Raw genomic sequence first — 18,185 nt, 5'->3', positions numbered from 1 at the left:
CATAAGAAATGGAGAATTGAGTACATGGTCTATCACGCTGACTAGGCATACACAAACACATACAGTAACACTTTTTGGGGGCCCAACAATATGTACTGTCGGCATAAAAAGAAATAAATCGCTTGTAAGACTAGAAATGGGAATATTTTTATTTGAAACAATAGGTTAAAACTTTGAAGCAAATATTGATGAACAAAATGTACATTTTTAAGGGTAAGCTAACTTTTTTTTGTATCTATTCATTTCTCCTTTTTTTGCAGAAATTTAAGAAATTAGAAAACACCTATTGCTTTTTGATTATGTGTGTTAATGTTTATAAATTTTACCTCTCTCTCATAATTAAACATTTCTCCCCTCTCTCTTTCACTCTTCAACAAAATAATATAGCATCGTCTCAAAATGTATTTTCTGGGAACAATATTAAGCATTAGCAAATAAATGCATTTATAACGTGTTATTGTTAGTATATACCAAAAACATGTGCTTGTACATAAATCGTAAATATATACGATACTTTGGTATGTATAACTATGTAACTTCATATGTATTAACTTGTTGTAATTGAGATGTATGTTGAAAATCAATAAAAAAAAAACAAGAAAAAAAAACAAAAAAAACTATAAACAAACCGCAGAGCAAACATGTATTCATAATATTGCAAAGCGTCCGACATAATAAATTATTGTTCTATTAACCAAATTTTAATCAATTTTTTCTCTTAAGGATTCGTTAAACATAGAAATTTAATGAAATAGTATCAGAAACTGGACCACAAAATGTGCGCCAAATTGGCACAATGGACCTCTTACGGCATTAAGTTAATGACATAAGTGTGTTTATTGTTTTAAGCAGCTACTTAGCACATTTGATTGTCTATTGTGAAGATAATGCTAAAATTTCAGATGCACAAGCTGGATTTAGAAAAGGATGTTCAAGTGTTGATGCTGTTTATATCTTGCTGTCTGTTGTGCAGCATTTTTTAAATGAAAACAAACGTTTGTGTGTTATATACGTTGATTTGCTCAAATGTTTTGATAGTATATATTGTAATGCATTATGGTTAAAAATGTATAAATCTGGTGTACAAGGTAAACTATTGAGAATAATTAAGAATATGTATGAAAATGTTAAATCTTGTGTTAAGTCGTGTACATCATATTCCGAATACTTTAGTTATGCTGTCGGTCTAAGAAAAGGCGAGGTAATGTCCCCGATTATTTTTTCACTGTTTGTAAAAGATTTGGAACTATTTTTACAAGATAGCACATTGTCTGGCCTTAATATAGACGACATAACCTTAATTTTATTGTTATTTGCGGATGACATGGCTTTTCTAGGTAAGTCACCAGAAGAAGTACAGAACCATTTAGATAACCCGTATGTCTATTGTAATACATGGGGGCTTAATGTTAATACTACAACAGCAGCAGTAGTAGTAGCAGTAATAGTAGTACTAATAGTAGTATGTTATGTTATATCAGAGCCTTGCTTGCTTTGACCAGCTATATATATGCGTACAGAATATTTACGCATGTTACGCAACATTTGATTGGCTGACTAACTCGGGATCTCTAGATGACGAAAATTCTCTCCTCTTTTATTTAATGCACTCTGCCTTTATTTACTGCACCGCTCTTTTTTTAATTGTTCGCCGCTTTTATTTAGTTTTGCACTCCTCTTTTTTCTATCTCGTTGCCACGACATAGCTAACTCGTGGCCAAGAGATAGAAAAAAGAGAAGAGCAATTTAAAAAAAGAGAAGCACCGCTCTTTTTTTAATTGTACGCCGCTTTTATTTAGTTTTGCACTCCTTTTTTTTATCTCGTGGCAACGACATAGCTAACGCGTGGCCACGAGATAGTAAAAAGAGGAGACCAATTTAAAAAAAGAGAAGTGAATGTCACCTCTATGCCACCGTACCATCGAGCCTTGTCGACCATATTCCACTCGGTATACGAGCTATGCTGACAGTATCCGTCGCGGTATGGGTAGTATTCCACGGGCTATGCCGCTTGTATCCCACTGAATGTCAGTCACTCATGGGCTATGCCGTAGTTATCTCAAGCGGCATATGGAAAGTGTCCAATATAAAAAGTATCACACGAGCTATGATGGCTGCGTCCCTCGTGGCGTATGGATAATATCCAAAGGAAAATGTCAACCGTATACCGCGCGGTATATGGATAGCATTCCGTGAGCTTTATTGAATGTATCTTAAGTCGAATATGGATAGTATGCTGATTATATATCACGCGGTGTATGGAAGATATTCCACGAGCTATGCTGAATGTTTTCAACGAGGTATATAGTTCATATCCAACGAGATATACCGACTGTATGCCGCGTACTATATTACTACTATTTCACAGTCTTTACGGAGGGAAACGAAGCGTCGCGCCACGTATATCTCTCGTCCCCTAGGAACGCTGCGAGCTGCTCATTGTAAGGCCGATAGAGCTCCATTAGAAGGCGCTTTGTTTCCGGAAGTATTTTCCCGGCCGACTTCCGCTTCTCCGACACGAAGAAGGGCGTCATGTCTGTCATATTGGCGACAACGCTGTCGCTCGGGACGCCTGAAATAGTAAATTTACACATGGCCGATTATTAAGAAGACCAGTCAAGATAACTATTTCACCGAGTTTGACTTTGGTTTCAAAAAGGGTCATTGAAGGGAACTTTTTACGGGATTATTTGTGAACATTTTTTAAAAAGTGTCTTCAATATTAATTGCTTAACTGTCATTTATTCTCATTCAATATATACGTACATAAATTATGAACGTTATTTTACGACATTTTATGCTAAGATTATCGCACTACAATATGTACGTCAATACGTGCCAGTATAAATCACACATGTGAACATATTGTCCTTTGTGTTAAAAAACGATAAATTCTCAACACATAAATAAATGTACAGCCGTCACAGATAAGATAAACATCTCATATGGTTGATTGGGAGTTTTAAAAAGCAGTCTTCATTAAAGGGACCGTCAACCACGAATGACGAAAAAAGAAAAGTTCTAAAATACCGTATTATTTTACAATTATTAGTTTATATTGATTAAAATATCACGACCGGTATATAAATTACTTGAACAAAGTTAATATTTTCAGTATATTCGGTAATACAATTTCGCGATGTGAAATCGAAAGTACATCGCGAAAATAGGTGACATAATGATATATACACATTTTAAATAACGCATAAAAAAGAAGATTGATGTGTGTGTGTGTGTGTGTGTGTGTGTGTGTGTGTGTGTGTGTGTGTGTGTGTGTGTGTGTGTGTGTGTGTGTGTGTGTGTGTGTGTGTGTGTGTGTGTGTGTGTGTGTGTGTGTGTGTGTGTGTGTGTGTGTGTGTGTGTGTGTGTGTGTGTGTGTGTTGTGTGTGTGTGTGTGTGTGTGTGTGTGTGTGTGTGTGTGTGTGTTGTGTGTGTGTGTGTGTGTGTGTGTGTGTGTGTGTGTGTGTGTTGTGTGTGTGTGTGTGTGTGTGTATTTCGATGTTTATGAGGTCCCTTCGCGCCTGAGGTTGCATTATATGAGGACCCGGAGTGTGTCCCAGCACTCCTTTCTAATCAGATTTTTAGACTCACGAAAGTTGGGACGAATTTTGAATCATAGCTGCAATTTCCAGCTATTTATTGTTTACTGAAATATTTTTAATGTTGAGGTGATCTTGTGCTGTAGGGGGAAACCTGAGTACCCGGAGGAAACCCCACCTGTCCGGTTTGGTGACCACCAACCAAAAGAAGATTGACCAATTTATATATACAATATATACTGTTCATTACGCATGCACAATTTGCATTCCTGTGTTTACCACGTGACGATGATGATCAATCTACTTGCGTTATTTATAGTTAACTGGTAGTTACCTGGTACACATACCCTGTAAAATTTTATTACCGTCTACATAAAAATATAAAAACTTAACAACTTTTTTAAAGTAATGTTATATACCAGTCGTGATATTTTAATCAATAAAAACTAATAATTGTAAAAATACGGTATTTTAGAACTTTTATTTTTTCGTCATTCGTGGTTGACAGTTCCTTTACGTTTGACGTCATAATGACGTTCATAAATTGTATGTGTAATCAATAAATAGCACGACAGCCAATATCTACGCACATCACACAATGAACGGTTGGGTAGGTAGGCATATTTCTTTCAGTAACATACAAGGCGTCACCTCACTATTCTGCACACATGCATTTCATCAAGTGCGTTCATATCGAATGTTTGGGTGTTTAGTCCGTTTATATTTTTATCAAGAAAACAAATACAACGATTTTTCCCTTACGTTCAAATCATGGCTAATGGCCATTTCCTCAAACTTGATTTGTGCATGTATCGATCCACAACAACATGGTGCAAAATATACCGATATATACACACTTACTCAGGCACGTATCCAGGGTTTTAAAAAGGGGGATGCGAATTTCTGCAATCGACGATTGTTATTGAGCAAAGAAGTAGCGAAGAGGGTATGTGCGGGAGGGGATGTTCTATCTGCAATCGGGGGCTTTGGAGGTCCTCCCCCTAGACAATTTTAAAAATGAAACGTAAACTCATGTATTCTGGTCGCTTTTTAACTGTATTTAGAAACTGAAGTTAACGAGCATGTTTATATGAAATTTAACTTTATTTGACCATACTCAGTGACTGATCGACAAGAATAGGATATAACATACATGTATTCCCCACCACGTTGTTCAATAACTACCTTTTTTCGATCAGTCATGGAAATACATAATTTTTTACGGTTGTTAACCCGACACACACACGTGCGCGCACACACTTTGTTTGCATATGCAACAACAAATTTATAGAATGTAAAATCAACAATAAGAACGGTATAAAATATATTGATTTACTGGAGTTTTGGAATCTTAATAAAATTGGTGTGTTTTACCATTCCAACATTCTACCATTCATATTTCGAGCAAATGTAATGGAAATAGTTGACTCTTTTTTAAAAAACAATTGTTTGTCTGCTACTTTGGATAGTGCCAGAGGCCTAGCATTGCTCTAAACGTGATAATAGTGTATTGAACAACAAACACTGACTAACAAAACTGGGTTTTCTCTAATGTGCATCAATACTAAAAACAAATCAAAATGGTATAACTGGTTGCTTTAATTTTTTTTTAACAATTTTTAACAAATTAGTTATCTTTTTTCTTTACGAATTTCAGAAACATATAACACTTTAGGCTTCATTAAGACCCTGTAACCACAAACTACTGGCCCTATGGTCTCAAAGTCCTTAACAATGTATACCAGGACGTTGAAGAAAAAAGATGTACTTATTTGCCCATTATATGCTCCAGATTCGTCACAGTTGATAAAATTAAACGTTGACGTCCATCTGATCATATGTTATAACGTTTTAAATTCTTTATAACAACTGCTTAAGAGTAGGAAACATTTTCTAGTGTCAAGTTTGACATAATTAAAACATTCTGGAAAGTTATGCATGTGGAGCAGAACAGATGCCATTAAGCGTTGGTAAACTACAAAAAAGTTACATTGCTTTGTAACAATGATTTGTTTTCTTGTCATTCAACATAAAAATTATCATGACTTGAGCATAACTGATATTTTTTGCTGGAAAACCGTTCAGGGGATCCGAAAATGGTTGTACGGGGATATAACAAAAAGACAACACAGTCTGTCGAAAATGCTGTATACAATGTGTTATTGTTATAAATCGTGGTATAATTCAAAGTTATTCACCAGTGATTCATTAGTCTTCGGCAATAGTCGAAGGGTATCCTTTGATTTCAGTCATTTTCGGAAGCTGACATAACATTCCGTTAACAATTATCAAAAATGTTTTTTTATAAGATTATTTATTTATTCAAGTTAATCAAAATGTTTTCCAGCCAGTTAGATAATTGTCGAAAAAGGTTATTGGACTGGGATTTCAACCTACATTAAGTAGGCTTCAACTTTTGTTATGATATCTATTACAGTTAAAGCTATAACAGACATTAATTACGATGACACAAGTTACAAAACAATCGTCGTGTATCAAGTATCGATTTTATACGGATTAGAGTGCCAGGTTAATAATTTTGCATTATACAGAAAACAAATATCTATTTGTAACAAATATTCCAATTCCATTTTGCGGGGACCGGCTTCTTAGATCTTCTCAATTTTTGCTGTCACAACTTCTGTTGATTTAAACAATTCTACGGGTACAACTTGTAAAAAAAAATCACGCGTTATCTTGAAAATGACTTAATCGAGAAATTAATTATATGGTGACCTGTCAGTTGCATATGGATACAATATTATTTTAACGCTTAAATACGAAGACTCACGAGGGTTCCTAGAAAAAAATAACCGTTTTTGAGTCCAATAAAGTTGGGTGCAACTTATAGTACAATTTTTTAACTCGTCCAAAAAAATTGGGTGCGAACGCACCCAACGCACCCATCCCTGGCTACGGGTATGAAACTGTATTTGATTATGGAGTGTGTAACTGATGTAACCGCGTGTTCTTTTAATAAGAGACAAAATCGTTAAACGCAGAACTTCCATTCTACGTCGTTGCAAAACGAATTGTTGCTTCAGTAAACTTTTCGAAACTGCCGATGCAGAAATGATAATTTTGTTTATGATACACTCCCGAGTTAAATAGTAATTTACATTTTATGTTGCTGTAAATGATTTTTTTGTAGATTGCACGTTGTCACTTTCGCGCAGTTTAAGTAGTATTCATTCGTTCACATGCAGGAAATTTCTCAAGATTTCATTGGACAATAACGAAGGTCGAGCGAGGTCAAAACCTATGTGAAAGGCACCCCGAAAACAAGTCGCCACAATAAGCAACCACAATTCAGTTATAAATTTACATGCACAGTTAGTTTAAAAATATAGTTTCAACATTTATTAGATGCTATCAAAAGCGGGGACACTCTTATACACACTAAACAACATTAGTTTTGACAAAGACCTATAGATAATATTCTATAGGTCTTTGGCTTTGATCATGCGAATACAGGCTGTCAGGTTGATACACGCGCTTAGACGACTTGGATTTATCCTCATTACCGGAGCGGGTAAGTCTTGATGTTGGTCAGTGGTCACCATACCGTACAGGTTGTGGTTACCTCTGCTGTACTTTAAAAATATATAACTATACTATATACTATATACTATAAAAAATAACTTTTAGATTAACATATTTACGTCAATGTTTTGCACCAATCTCCCGCACGACGGTTACATTACATTCACCTCTGTGTTGGGCTCAGAACGGACTATTGTTATGAAAGCGTCTCATTTATGTCATGATCATTCCAAGCGTTCATAATTGAGGTTACAGAATACTAAACAATCTCTTGCGCGACGGTTACATTGCATTCACTTCATTAAAGAAAACCATCTCATACCATGATATATTATATCAGTCTTAATTCATTATTATAAAATTGATATGTTTTTTTTATGTTAAGAAACCAACATACATACACACGTCGAAGCAATTCTTATTAACGTCACTAAAAAAAATATGTTCAATTGTTGACATTTGTGAAGTGCGTGGAATGATTCCATCTGCGTAAATGGGCAATAAATTAGTTCCAAAGAGTTGCATTAAAACTCGCAAGTTTTTGCACGATTTATCGTACATTTAAAAGTCATATTTCTTAATTTAATGCATGCGATCTTAAATATCCAATCAAATATACATTGAATGCGTTTGTTCGGTTTTACCTATTTTATAGACAAAATGGCCAGCTAAGCATTTCGCAGAGTTGTATGTGAGAGCAAGGAACGACAACTCTGCGTGGACATTGGTTTTGCACCGGTGTGCACCACACTCGAACACTCACCGACGTCTAAGAAGCGGAAGATGTCCGTGAGGGTGCCCATCATGTCCACCGTGTAATCCTCGTTCCGGAAAATCAAAATCTGTTCCCGGGGAAACACCTTTAGCCACTCCAACAGGTGCACGATGTAGAAGCTCGTCAAGATCGGGGCCTGCATTATAAATCGTCGAAACTTTATTTACAATCATTGTCGCGCGCTTTCGTTTTTTATTGCGTTCTATGTTCATTTTTTTAAATGCGTATTAGTTTAAACCTATTCATTTAAGCTCGAGTGCATCGAAAGCTCTCGAGTCCGTTTCCTGGGCCTAGAACCAGTACTTGGTGTCTTTGGGGGAGATCTAAAGAACGCTCCCACGGTTGGGATCGAACCCGTAACCTCCCGGACACTAGGCGGACATCTTATCCATTACACCACGGCGACAAATGCGTAATATTTGCATAAAAATTATTTTAACACCAATCTAGCAGCCACGAAACGAGCACCGGTATTTCATATGTTAGAAAGTAATTATCCCGATGTAAAGATATCAATTCATACACAAGCGTTCAAGTCAGTTACCTGATATTATTTAAATAAAATAAGAAATAAAAAAAACACCACATATTTCAATAAAACATGTATAGTATTTTAGCATTGAACTAAATATTCGAGAGACAATTGCCACAATTTATTAGCGAGGTGAAAATTGTCTTACCGGAAGGTTTTTGAACAAGGGCTGATCGTAAATGCAGTGACGAATGGTATGCGAGTTAGTGCAGTTATTCCATCGTTCGATGGAAATCACCACGTGTTCATGAAAACACTGTGCCGAGGTACCGTAGTGCAAATGAATATAGTGAGAGAACAACCTGAAAATTCGGATAAAATTCCGTCATAGGATGGGCAACGTCAATTAATTGGGTTTAAACTTGCCATACATGTCTTTAAATGATAATAAATGTGAATATACATTTAATAATATCCAAATATATATTGTGTGTGGGTGAAAACGTATTAAAAAGACAATGAGCTTGATTGATGTAGGATTAATACATAAAAGTACATCAAAGATTTATGTGCATTGAAAAGACATTCAAAGCCAATAAGTATATATACGGCGACCTTGCATTGAATAATATTGAGCCTCTCGGGGAAACTGGTCTGACATCACTGGTCGAGTAATAGTTACAAGACGTAAATAGTGAGTTTCCGTCCGTTACAGTGGTATGTTACAGGAGCGGTTATTTAAAAGTCGAAAAAGTCGGGTACTACACATAACTTTCTTAATATATGTAAATTTCAATGGCTTTAACCAATCATTATCGTGTCTTTGACCGCTAAGGACCGGAAAAAGGTTGCACTCTGGGGATTTCATGCTCATGCCTAAACTGATGAGAGGGCTCCCTCCAAACAACGTTACCTTTCGACGGGATCCCGCAGCATGAGTAGCAGCTTGACGTTCGGGTTGACGTGGCGGACGGCGTATGGCGTCGTCCAGAGTAGCTCGTCGGCGCCGGGTATGTTCTGTGGCGTGTTTCTATCTTCGAATCGGTCCCAGAAGTCCATGGGATCACCGTGACCTAGAGGCACATGGAAAGCATGCGTGAAAACTTGTATCTATATAATGGAAAAGCGAGTAGTCTTATATGTGTAACATTTTTAGTATTTGATGCCAATGCGAACTTAAAAGGGACCGTCAACCACAAACGACGAACAAATAAAAGTTCTTAAATACCGTGTTTGTTTTACCATTATTAGTTTATATTGATCAATATCACGACTGGTATGTTACATTACTTGAGAAAGTTGTTAAGTTTTCATATTTTCAGTATATTCGGTAATAAAATTTTACTGGGTACAGGTACCAGGTAACTACCAGTTAACTTTAAATAACGCAAGAAGATTGATATTTTATATATAAAATGATCAATCTACTTGCGTTATTTATTGTGTGTATATCGTTATGTCACCTATTTTTGCGATGTACTTTCGATTTCACATCGCGAAATTTTATTACCGAATATACTGAAAATATTAACTTTTTTTCAATTAATGTAATATACCAGTCGTGATATTTTAATCCATATACATGTGAACTAATAATTGTAAAAAATACGGTATTTTAGAACTTTTCTTTTTTCGTCGTTTGTGGTTGACGGTCCCTTTAAGGTTTTTTTGCAATAAAGGTTTTTTACAAGTTACTTGTGTCTGATTTCGGAAATAGAACATTACAGTTATAAATGAAACATTTGATATGGTTTCATGACGAATTAATAAACTATTACCTGAATGACTGCAATAAGTGAATTATTGAATGGATGAATGGATTAGATGAAATATGGAACTACTTTATTTGAATAAATGAATGAGTGAACGAGTGAATCCGTAAAATAAAGAACACACAAACAAATCAATGAACGAACCAGTAATTTTGTTATGTTTGCCTTTGGCATCTTTGGCTTGAAGTTCGGAAGACCGGAACTTATCAGTAAAATCCTTCAATGTCATTCCTTGGTTGAAAGTGCCGTTTATTTTCACTGTAAACCAAATAATTATGGGATTAACAAACACTAAATTATGGGTTATGCAATTATGCAATTTGAAGTGATAGTACTTACTCGAATTGACATTTTTGTGTATACAGACATAGTGACATTTGGCTGCATGAACTAATTTACGAGTACCCCGGTAATACATATTGATGTATTTCATTTCGTATTGAACATTCTAAAGTACGTTTCAATGGAATATGGATATATTATATTTCAAGGAAATGTTTAACATATTATTTTTAATGTACAGTAACATTGAGTCGTGCAAACGGTCCACTAACACGCTTTATTTTATCATACTCATATATCGCTTTAAAACAAAATTTCATTTGCTCAGAAATATTTGATGCTCAATATTGAAATCTTTAAATAAATTTAACAGAGAAATGCGTTTGAAGACGATCTTAATGTACTGTAGCATTTATATATTAAATAAACTAAAAGTATCTTCAAAGTGTTTAATATTACATCAAAAAAATCTCTATCGTGACTTACATATGTCAAGTCGCCTCCACGACCAGTACCAGGTTTCTTTATTCCCAACGCCTCTGTTCGGAATGATATCCGGGTGCATGTACAAACGCTTGAATACGTCGGAAGTTGCGCTTTTGCAGATCCCTATCAGGTGGAAGTATGGAAGGCAGCGGAACGTGTTGCCATCATGCCAGCATGGGTTCTTATAATCCGGTAGGAACTTCGGAGGTTTCTGCAAAGTACGATTTATATCAATATACATGTATGTAAATATTGCAAAATACTGGATAGGCGGTTGATTTTGCAATGATAATGCATCCTTTTGTAATTAACTGATAAACTCAATTAAAGATTTAGGCAGGTACTTATTATGGCAGATGGGGTAATATAAAACAAACATAATGCACTCCTTACCATACAGAGGATGTCCTCCACACCCGTTATACGGTTGGGGCCTACGCAGGGGTCCGGCATCCCCGGAAACTCTTGGCTCTCCTTTGCCCCTGATTCGAGTGGCTGCAGCCTTGTCAGGTTTCCCGGAAGCTTGGACCCTATCCGCAAGATTTCCGCCACTGTCAGAGGAACACGGTGATCAGTGTTAAGAACATTCCGGTCCGTTTGTTAAACTTTTGTCACGTCTTCTGTCTGCGACTCAAAGGTTTTGAACATAACTGTGTTAAAACCGTTTGCTTTCGTATTAGCTACATCGATGCTTTTATTGAACTTTGGCTGTTCATCCACCGATTGGTTAGTAAATGTCTTTTTGTTTCGCGTAACTTTTAATAGCACTGATATACTTTTAGCGAATTCGTCAGTATTCAATGTTCGGAACAGACCCGTCACGCCATTTTCAGTCTCTTGCCCTTGAATGTTGACCGGCCGGTAGGTCTGTATGACGACCACTGCGTCGTATTTGAAAGCAGTTTCGAATAGTGACATCAATACCAAGCAAATAAACGTGAACTTGGCGACAACCGTAAGCCGTATGTTCCGAAAGCACATTGCAGCCATCGAGGCCTGATAAGGGCGCATTGTTGCTCCAGTAACATCCATTGTTAATGGAGATTGCAAGTTTCAAAGGCTGAACCAATGCGCTGATCGGAATAGGTCAACTGGCCAGATGGTGAGAAAAATGATAGGAAGTTTGCGACGATTACAATTCTGAAAAATATATAATATGACATGAGGTTATTGTAATTAATAATGTAATTGTTTACTCTGAGCCTTAAATCCAAGCCTTTGACGTGCCATTAAAGTTGACATTCGGAACACCGAAGCTGTTGAAATTATCAGACTTTTCAATGCAAGAACAGGACATTGTATGCATATCAATTGACCTGGGCACAACGATTGATATATAAATGAGTCGCGCTCTTGGAAAAGCGGGCTTAATGCATGTGATGATACTTTACGCCAATGCATTACGCCCAGTTTCCTCAGAGACCGGCTGATTTATATTTCGAAGTTTATAAGACGGTATAGATGAAAGTTTAGAGCAAGCTTTAATGTAAGAATAAACCAGACATTAAATATACACATAAAGTAATTCACAGTTACAGTCCACAATGAAAAGTATACCACTCTGTGTACTGTGGTGTTAAAACGTTTTTTTGCGAATAATTCATTAAGGAAAACATCCTTTTATAACCTGTAAAATACGCCTAAACGTTAATATGATTATGGATCGTAGTGATCGACACCATGCTGATAGAACGGCTTATTCTACAGGCATTGTATTAAAAGACGATTTAACATTTATGAGATAATTAGATGCTGGTTTGGAAGAATGTTGAACTTGATACTTAATTATTTTGCAGAAAATATAATGAATAAATAGATAGGTTTTCATAATTAATAACTATTGGGCTACGAATATATTTGCTTTTCCAATTAATTGGACCAATTGTTTTTAAACATTTCTTTGTGACACAAGAAGTTGCCGGTAAGTATTTGAAATAAAAGCGCACCTTAGTTTTGATTTAAGCAAAACAAGTTGTGTTTTAATCAAAATTTGGACTTAAATTCAAAGTATCGGGTGATAAATTAAAAGTATGTTTTACAATGTAATAACCCATATCATAAACTGTCCATAGACATTTCGCAATGTTATAATTTTAGATTTAAAACTACAAAAAGAACGTCTTTAAATTAAGTATTACATCAATCAACTATCAATATATCAAAAGTCCTTATATATCCATTTAAATATGTGAACAATGCAGTCTACTTGATAAGATTCAAAATAGATATAAGTCACACCTTTAACTTCCAACAAACATTTATTCTGATCATGCCAACAGTCAAGACAATAAATTATTGCAAATAACTTCTTCCATCATGTATAAAATCAACCTATTTATGACGGGCAGGCCTTAAAACGCTTAGCTTTTAACGATGCGGAATTCAATACGGGTATTATCACGTGCCGACTACTTCTACGCTGAAGTAAAAAAGGTGTTAGGTTCAAAATTGGTCATGCGTTCACAAGAGAATCGTGTCTTGAAAACTAACAAAACGACCAATCCTTCAGTTATGAGTGCTGATTGATTAATCATCATGGGCGGGATAATAATTATTAACAAGATGGCCTTCTTAAAACACGTTTACCGATATTTACTCAGACAATTCAAACATGACACTACCGGCCTACTTCACTTAAATGTCCGCGTGGTATTTTAACTACACCATATATCACAGAGGACTCTAAATATGATTTACGGAACGTTTAGAAAACATGTCGTTTATTGTATAAGAAATAAAAATCCATTCATAGGCACGGAATATGTCCCCAAAAATCGGTTTGTTATTATACTAAAATGTAAATATATTATTGTAATGCACTCGTGAAACATGTGCATGTAATTAAAGGGATCTTTTCACGCTTTGGTAAATTGACAAAATTGAAAAAAGTTGTTTCAGATTCGTAAGTTTTCGTTTTAGTTATGATATTTGTGAGGAAACAGTAATACTGAACATTAACCATGCTCTAATATAGCCATTATATACATCTTTTGACGATTTTAAAACCTAAAAATTATAAAGCGTTGCAACGCGAAACGATTGAATAATTTGGAGAGTTCTGTTTTTGTCGTTAAATTTTGTGAAACTACGAAGATTGCTTATATATGGTATAAAATACGTCAAGAATGTGTACTCGGCGGAATAGCTCAGTAGGCTAAAGCGTTTTTACTTCAGGACTCTGGCAGGACTCCAGGGGTCACTGGTTCGAAACCTGCTCCGGGTAATGTTTTTTTCCTTTTTTAAAATTTTTTCTTGATTTTTTACTGGAGCTTTTACGATCCAATGTTTACATTTATCAATATAAAGCATTTAATGAATAAGTTAAAAAAATGCCAAAATCTGTGAAAAGGCCCCTTTAATATCACGTATACATAAGCACTAAACACCCGAGCAGGATTGGATTCACAGTTAAGAGTGTCACACAGGCAGTCCCTAAGAAAAACTGAACGAATAGCATGCCTCAATGTGCTATCATCAAAATGACCTTAGAAACAAGTCATTTTGTACAAATCGAATTTTTAATATAAGAATGTATGCATTTTTTTCATTAATATACGTCAACGTTTAATTGTTTCAATAGTTCGAAAATTAAAATTCATAATTCCTGTGCGAAGTTTATTAATTGACATATCCGTAGAAACTTTATACCGGGGTATCGTGACATATAATAGTAGTTTCCAATTTCAACTGTAAGACGACTCGAGTGATTGTTATCTGGCAATAATAAAGGGCATTGTTCGCAGTTTGACAATCAAAGTACTGGGGTGAAGATGCTTTTGAAGAGGATGGATATAGAAGCATCAATTTAAGTTTATCTACATCAACACAATTGTGTATGTGAGTACGAAAATTTGGGTACGAAAAAAAAATGGGTACGAAAATGTTGGGTACGAAAAAATTATGCCCCCGCAAAAATGTGGGTACGAAAACAAAGTTGGTACGAAATCAAATTTGAGAACCAAAAAAATGGGTAAGAAAATTTTTGGGTACGAAACAAAAATTGGGTACGAAACAAAAATTGGGTACGAAAATAAATTTGGGTACGAAAAAAATTGGTACGAAAAAAATAGGGTACGAACAATTTTGGGTGCAAATTTTTTTTTGCGTGGGGGGTGTGTGGGAAGTAGTACCCATGGGGAACCATTCTCCTAGCAGAGTTGTCGTTCGTGCCTCATCGTGAATGTAATGAACCGCAGTGTAAAAGACTGGTGTGGAACTAACTTGACCCATTCATCGAAACTGGGAGGCGGGTTACATTCTCGATCAAATCTAAAAATAACAGCATTTGGGGTTTTCCCAGCGTCACAGCGTTTGAAGTGCCACCTGGCAGTTTCGTGTCTGGTTCCTGTCCCGAACCTCTCAATAAATTTGAAAGAGGACGTTAACCAAGCTGTCTTTACCTTTATCAATTATAATCAGCGAGGTATGCCGATTGATAAAATTTAGCTAACTCAATCGGATTGGCTCGGTCTTTTACATAGGTCGCCATTGTGAAGAATTATTTCATGGTATGATAACTTAGTCAAGCTGCTTCGATGAAGCAGCATCGTCAAAAATAACAATTTTCAATAAATGTGTACAGTATTCTCAGACAAGAAAAACCACACTCCTGACTACAACAAAATATGTTTTGTTTCGAAAAATACGGTTTGTGTTGGTATTATGCATGCTTCTCGTATTTACCAGAGACAATCCGGCGATGGTTTAGCTCGAAAACAATGCTCTTTTTTTGTTTTGACATTTATATGCGCGGACAGGACAATCGATTGATTCCAAAAGATATGTATTTTGCGGGGATGAGATATGGAGAAGGATAGAGAAAGCACAGTGTTGGCAAAACATCAGTTTGACGGTAAAAATAATTGTTAACATCGTTAGATTGTGTGTAATGTATGTTCAATAGTTAGTCTTTATAGATTTTTTACTGTGTTTGTTTGGCTAAAATTATAGTTTTATTGTTTTGCTCATGACGCAAATGTGAGTACAACTGTAATACAATTATTCACTTTCCTGAACAGTCCATATGATGTGCTTGGTGTTGTTAGGGCTTTGTCGTTTTGCGTTTGACAAGAAATGAATGAAAACAATAAAGAACAAGAGATGTGTTCGTCAGAAACACAATGCCCCCTACTGCGCCGCTTTGAAATATTTTTTTGACCATTGACCTTGAAGGATGACCTTGACCTTGAATTTTCACCACTCAAAATGTGCAGCTTCATGAGATACACATGCATGCCAGATATCAAGTTGCTATCTTCAATATTGCAAAAGTTATGGCCAACGTTTATTCGGACGGATGAACAGACTGACATACTGACATACTGACTGACGAACAGTTCGAATGCTATATGCCACCCTACCCACCGGTACTTGAAATCATCGTTGGGTACCTTTACTCTTATTATATATATAAGGACCAAAAAATTGTTTCAAGTACCTGTGACCCTACCGGGTGCATAAAAAGGTTTGTGTAGGATTTTATGGCCTTATAAACGTAATGCCAAATGGTTTGATTGCATATCAGGATGTATTGACAACATAACTAGATGACTCACTATTCCTCCCTGTTTGACGAATGTTTTGCGTCGTTTCTGTTGTTTTTAAATTAATATGACATTTTTTATGTCACATATATATGGAACAAGTTTTTGTCGTAAATACGTTCACATGAATAACACATGATTTATTTGAAAATCAAGGGCTGAAGATATCCATTACAATGTTTTATCGAATGTTTGTTGTAAACACGGGGATCTTATTTTCTGTATTTTCAAACGAGTACTTTTGCGTTTCGGTATGATGGCTAGGTGGGGATGTCTGTTTAATGCAGCTGTTGCAAACTTTCGTCTTATTTATAATTATTATATTTGAAATCTTACGATTTAACTATACTATTTTAAAGGAGAACAGACATGGTTTAAAAAGCTGAAACATTCCAATTTTATGGGAGATTATAATGTGTTAAAGCATTTCCACGCCACAGTTCGCTTAAAACCATCGCATTTAGCGAGTATTCAGCCGATAATAATGCCGAATTTTCACACTTTGCGATCGAGTCGACATTTTTGTTCAAACCGGAAGTGACGTAGTCGTGAGACAACTTTCTTCCAATTCATAACAAAAGACTCGCTATCAGCGAGTGTCATTGTAAAGTTCGAAAAATTATGACCAGTTTTCGTATTATACATACAGGTCAGCGTTATTAAATGAAGTTCATTATTGAATTATGATTTAATCAAGACGGTTTTATAAATGACACTTTTTGAACTGATCAATTTAGTTATAACTAGAAACTTATCGTTTAATAATTTGTCTTTAAAAGTAATCTTGTTTTGAATTCATATTAATATGACGGAATTTAATTTTTTTATAGTACATAACACGAGCGTGGTGAATTTATATTTATTATATATATATATACTTAATAGTTAGGTTTTATTTCGACCAACACAGAAACAATGTTAATGATTTTATTGCAGTTGACCGTATTAATCGATGTTAACGTATAGGATTGTTCTGAAACAAATATTAAATAAGACAAACAAATTAACAAGAATGCATATTTTAACACAACGATAGAATAATACACATACACAAAGAGCAGGTGCGGCGAGTCAAAATACAATGAACGCATTATGTATAAGGACTGCGAACAATACCAAATAATACATACATATCATAATAATATGTTATTTAATAGTTACTAAAGAAAAGTGATAGTATACCTGAGAAAATCTATAATTTTCCTCCTACAAATAAAAATACGACCATCTATGACAATTGAAAGTTATGTGCACGTGCATCACGAGCAAGGGTTAGATAACGCTAATGTAAGTAAATCATGCACAAGGTTAAACGGTTAGGTTGCTTCCCCTTGACCAGAGAAATATATTCAAATTAATATTAAAAACCTAAGATTGAAATAACTAAATAGTATGCATGTTATGTGAATAATTTGTACCCTACGACATAAACACAACCTGTCTGGTATGGTGACCAACATCAAAACTTACCCGTTCCGGTAATGGGGTTTGAACCCAGGACGACTTACTGACCAGTCAGACAGCCTGTATTTACATGATTAAACTAGTGTTTTTTAAGTCTGCATAAGCATGTCCTCGTGAATTTGAATTAATATCTAAATTGTGATTGCTTGTTATGGCATTGTTTTCGGCGTGGCTTTCTACTCCAGGTTTTGACCTCTCTCGACCTTCGTTATTGTCCAATGAAATCTTGAGAATTTTTTTTTCCTGCATGTGGGAACGAATGAATATAAAAAAATAAATAAAACGACTGAACATCCAAACATTCGATCT

At 35.4% G+C, this 18,185-nt stretch overlaps 1 protein-coding gene across 3 annotated transcripts in view; it reads right to left on the bottom strand.

The window, feature by feature from the left end:
* Positions 1–615: 615 nt before the first annotated feature.
* Positions 616–18,185, bottom strand: part of LOC127876016 (carbohydrate sulfotransferase 15-like) — a 49,596-nt gene continuing 32,026 nt past the window's right edge. The window contains exons 1-8 of one of the 3 annotated variants that reach the window (XM_052420844.1): positions 17,595–17,656; positions 11,263–12,009; positions 10,870–11,080; positions 10,246–10,359; positions 9,243–9,402; positions 8,538–8,691; positions 7,846–7,993; positions 616–2,572 (exon numbers count right to left, since the gene is read on the bottom strand). In XM_052420844.1, the coding sequence (XP_052276804.1) occupies positions 2,358–2,572; positions 7,846–7,993; positions 8,538–8,691; positions 9,243–9,402; positions 10,246–10,359; positions 10,870–11,080; positions 11,263–11,322 (1,062 nt within the window). In that variant the 5' untranslated portion in view covers positions 11,323–12,009; positions 17,595–17,656 and the 3' untranslated portion in view covers positions 616–2,357. Of the gene's footprint in view, positions 2,573–7,845; positions 7,994–8,537; positions 8,692–9,242; positions 9,403–10,245; positions 10,360–10,869; positions 11,081–11,262; positions 12,010–17,594; positions 17,657–18,185 lie in introns of those variants that run through there. The other 2 variants (XM_052420843.1, XM_052420842.1) reach the window with 2 other exon arrangements.

The sequence above is a fragment of the Dreissena polymorpha genome, chromosome 4, assembly GCF_020536995.1.
Source record: "Dreissena polymorpha isolate Duluth1 chromosome 4, UMN_Dpol_1.0, whole genome shotgun sequence".
Taxonomy (NCBI): Eukaryota; Metazoa; Mollusca; class Bivalvia; order Myida; family Dreissenidae; genus Dreissena; species Dreissena polymorpha.
The sequence above is the reverse complement of the archived record's forward strand: the minus strand, read 5'-3'. Positions and strand labels throughout refer to the sequence as shown.